The 4,242-nt window shown below is 39.2% G+C and overlaps 1 protein-coding gene across 1 annotated transcript; it reads left to right on the top strand.

Moving 5' to 3' along the window:
- The first annotated feature begins 395 nt into the window (after window positions 1-395).
- LOC109158674 lies at window positions 396-4,006 on the top strand. Its single transcript, XM_019306566.1, has 3 exons — window positions 396-722; window positions 755-1,067; window positions 3,520-4,006. Exons 2-3 carry the CDS (start codon window positions 771-773, stop codon window positions 3,700-3,702), a joined length of 480 nt encoding a protein of 159 aa, XP_019162111.1. The 5' UTR covers window positions 396-722; window positions 755-770; the 3' UTR covers window positions 3,703-4,006.
- Window positions 4,007-4,242: the final 236 nt, after the last annotated feature.

Genomic DNA, 4,242 nt, shown 5'->3' with positions numbered 1-4,242 from the left:
ATACTAAATATTGAAAAAAAATAAAGATTTCAATTTTAATTATATTAACGATAAAGAAAAAAAAAAGTTAGTCATTTACTGTTGAGCATATAGCCATTAACGTGCAATCTAACTATCAGCTTAGACTTTTAGTTGAGTTGGAGCACATGCTTCAATTTGGTATCAGAGCAGGTTATGGGTTCGAATTGCTAGCGACTACCGTTCACGTGGTGTTGCTTTTAGTTGAATATGAGCTGGTCTGATGGAATATTAGAAGGATATAAATTTATAAATCACAGTAATTCAGAGACACGCAAATGCAAGTAGAAACTTATGAAATTTAAAAGATTTATAAGACGTGCAAAGTCCTCCCAAGTCCCAACAGGCAACAGATAACACGAATGTATAATGTATTATTGCCTGTTGTAAAATTTTGATATTCCCAACTTGTATTAAAAGGACAACCCTTCCTCTGGGCAGAAGACTCTCCAGTCTCCAGTCTTCTTCACAGGCATTCAGAGGAATCTGAGCTCAGCTCTATCCGCAACCCAACCCATTTCTCTCCTTCAATCTCTCTACTATACCCCCTTCACTCCTACCCCTCTCACTCTTGTCTTTAAGTACTAGTTTAATACCACTGCTGCTGCAAATGTCATCAAATTGTTTCATGACATGGGTCTCAAGCTAACATAGCTGTGTTTCTTCTCCAATCTCATTCTGGGTTTGCTTTTTCTTGAAAGATAGCAGTGAAATTCTAGTACCATTTTTCTTGGAGATCGAAAAGCTTGCGCATGTATATCATGGGAGAAAATCAGGGAGTGTGGCCGCCGCCGCCGACCGGTTCGCCAATGTATGCGGCGGCGGCGGCTAAGGATGACCACTGGACGCACTTTGACAATTCAGTCAATGCTGTCTCCTTTGGGTTTGTTGCCACCGCCATTCTCGTCTCCATGTTCCTTGTCATGGCCATTTTTGAGCGGCTCCTTAGACCCACCTCCCCGGCGTTGACCCCGTCCGGTGGCCGGAGTTTGGGTCAGGTTGAGTCCCAGATGGGCTTCAATCCCAAAGTCCTCCATCCCACACCTAAAGTAAGCATCTTTAAACAATTTTTTTTGTTTGTTTATGAATTATGATGTTCAACTAATCTTAATTTTCTAGTTTTGGAGCAAAATGTTGGGTGGTGTTTTAAACTATTGTTGTTTATTGACTCAGTTTCTTGCCAATTTTCTCCGCTGTTTGTGCCCTTGCCTAGGAACACAGTGAATATTATTATTAAATTCAGTCCAATGATTTTATATGCAGTAATTCAAGTCCCCCTAGGTGACATTTCCCTATTCTTCTGCTTCTGTGGTCTCATTGTCTTTCTCCTGTCTCTAACAGGATATTCTTACCAATTTTTGGCCTAAGGCCAATATTTCACTTCTTTCTTGATTTTGCCTCAATGGAGTTAGATCTACAGAGCATTTACTTGTTTAATTCTTTCTTCCTTTTGCTTATTCCAGAATAAAAATTCTCTCTTTTGTGTGTGTATGTGCTAGTCTCATCAAAAAGTAACAATTTTTTTCCAACCGCTACCAAAAGCACCCGTAAACCTTGCCTTGTGACTCTGGCTAATAAAGGATCACAAGTAGTTATACTAGCTTAGGTTGTTTATAACTGACTGGCTCAAACCAAGAAAAATTGGGAGTCGAACTTAAAACGTTGTGGTTACCAAGCCAACGATCTAACCAACTTGGTTGGGTTGCCCCCAAAGTAACAACTTTTTTAGAGTTTCTTATGATGTTCTTGCTGACCAAAGATCAGAACACCATAGAAATGAATAAACTTATCAAGTTTTCAGTAGATCAGTGAGGGTTATGAATGTGGTATGAGGTATTTCCAGTTGTGAATTTGGTCCCCCCAACTTTTGTTCTTTACTCAGGCACCTGTTCAGAAGGAGAGTAGAAAATGGAAATTAAATATTTGTATCTGAATGAGCTGAGGTTGTGCTTTCTGAATATGTGCTGTCTGCTAGGGGGTGGCTGAGATGATTTAAGCGAATCAAAGGAAGTAATGCCAGTAGTGCAACATGAGTGTGAGGATAGCCCATATAACTTTTGCAGACAAGGCAGACATATAAATATATAATACATATGACATATCATATCATACCTAGTAACCCTTTACATCTAGGCAAAACTGGGCAGGATAAAACTATATAGTATCGAATATTTTAGCTTATCTCTGAATTGACTCCTTGGAAGAAAAAGAAATGTCTTCCAAGTAAAATCCTGCATGTGCATGTTTCTCAGCTTTTCACACACTGGGAAAACATCTTTTTCTTTAATATTTGACACTAGCCCCACCATTAAGGACTCATCCAATTTGATCAACTCCAATTAATGAGATCTGGGGCTGGGATCGAGTATTGGCAGGCTTGTATTTCTTATATGTATGTAGGGGGGGCTTAGTCTGGGTGCCCCACCGGTGAACGTGATCTCCATTAGGCCCATCACCACCAACCTTAATGATGTCTTCATTGGCTAGCCCTGGTGTTGGAGACAGGCTGCCTTCCTTGAATTATCTTTGTTTGCTGGGTTAGTTTATTGTCTTCTTTCCAGCTTTAATGACCCGTCGAATTGACTACTAGTTTCCTATTGCTGACATAACCATTAAAAAATATCGACCAACTCTCAATTTGCCTGCCTACCTTGCCTGCCCAGTGCCTCTTCTTTTAATATTTTTGTTTATTGGTCTTTTGTATTTCAATATGCTTTAAGTGGATAAGGCACGTTATCTCCTTTTACTCCTAATCTACAAAGTCAGTCTTTGGATCAACCTAGAAAATTATATTCGTTGAGGGTTAGAAGCCATGACTTAAAATAGCAGGCCACTTTGAATGCCAATACTAACAAGGCAAATTTTCTTGCAGTTAATCGAAATCTTCTGGTTTTAGTTCACTCAAACCTTAAACACCATGAAAAGAGCATACTATGAAACATAAATTTTTGGTTTCTTACTAGCCTATGTTCATGTCTACGACAAGGCCATATCTTGTGTGATTTGTTACCATTTGAATATATAGCATTTAATGATCGGAGTGGACATTATATATTCATGTCTTTAACAATCTTGAAGAGTAGAAGGTAAGCAGTATTGATAATCACGGTAATTTTAATGATATTGTGTTGTAATACGAAAATGTATGTATATGCTCAATGGTGGAGACAAAGGCGGGCCTACAATTATTGAATCTTCATGTCTTCTCTTTATGGTTAGAAGTACAACACTGGGGATAAAGTGCCTTTTGAAACATACAAGAAATGTATTGTCACCAACTCGACTTAGTATCACCAGCTCATTTTTCCCCGCATGCATCATCATCCATGAATTTACATTGTCGGTTGTCACTGTCTCAAGACATACATACATACATACATACATACATACATGTGATTTTAGTATAGCAGCAAGTTTTAGCTGACCCCGGTTTGCTATACTCTTGTTTTCTTGCCTGGATACTTGAACTTGGATATAAATCACGCAACTTTGATGTTACAGATTTCAGCTAGCGCCCAGGAATATTCAGTCTTGATGCCCGGGGAAGAAATGCCGACTTTTATTGCCCATCCAGCTCCCGTGCCTTGTCCACCGGAGCGCATTCCTTGGCCACCCCATCAACAATACTCTCCTTTAACCAATATCATCCCGAATCCCAGCTCAAGTACATCACATGTACGATGATCACAGACAAGTTCTAAGTAGCTCAAACATCACGATGAAGATGATTATCAGGTCCTGTGTCAGCAGTTTGTGTGAGATTCAGGTTCAGTATATGATCAACCATAATCGATCTATCTGGAGATTCCATGCCTTACTTTTTTTCCAGCCTGAGCTCATAAGCTCATTGTACATAACAGTTAGAAAGGATTTCCCGGCTGTGTTAATTGTTTCCAGTTTTTCCAGAAGCCTTTCAGGGTGGCTGTCCCTTGTTAAATTGAAAGAGAAATATGAAAAGTATGAATTACTTTTGAATTTGGGTATTGCAGATTTAGCTTTTTAGTACATGTTTGGTTTATTCTTTTCTTCTGATCAGAAGCTGGAATGGAGATTCCCCTCCCACCTTGCCTCATCCTGTTGCCATTCTTACCTAGACACTTAAACCATGATTATCAAACTATTTTTCGGATGCAAAAGGCGAAATCTTTTACCTCAGGGTCTTTAAGAATTGTGGAAGTAGGAAGACTAGTATTCGGTGTTCACAAAGAGTCACCCACTCTACCA

This window comes from Ipomoea nil, unplaced genomic scaffold (genome assembly GCF_001879475.1).
Source record: "Ipomoea nil cultivar Tokyo-kokei standard unplaced genomic scaffold, Asagao_1.1 scaffold2826, whole genome shotgun sequence".
Taxonomy (NCBI): Eukaryota; Viridiplantae; Streptophyta; class Magnoliopsida; order Solanales; family Convolvulaceae; genus Ipomoea; species Ipomoea nil.
This window is presented reverse-complemented; position numbering and strand designations above follow the sequence as displayed.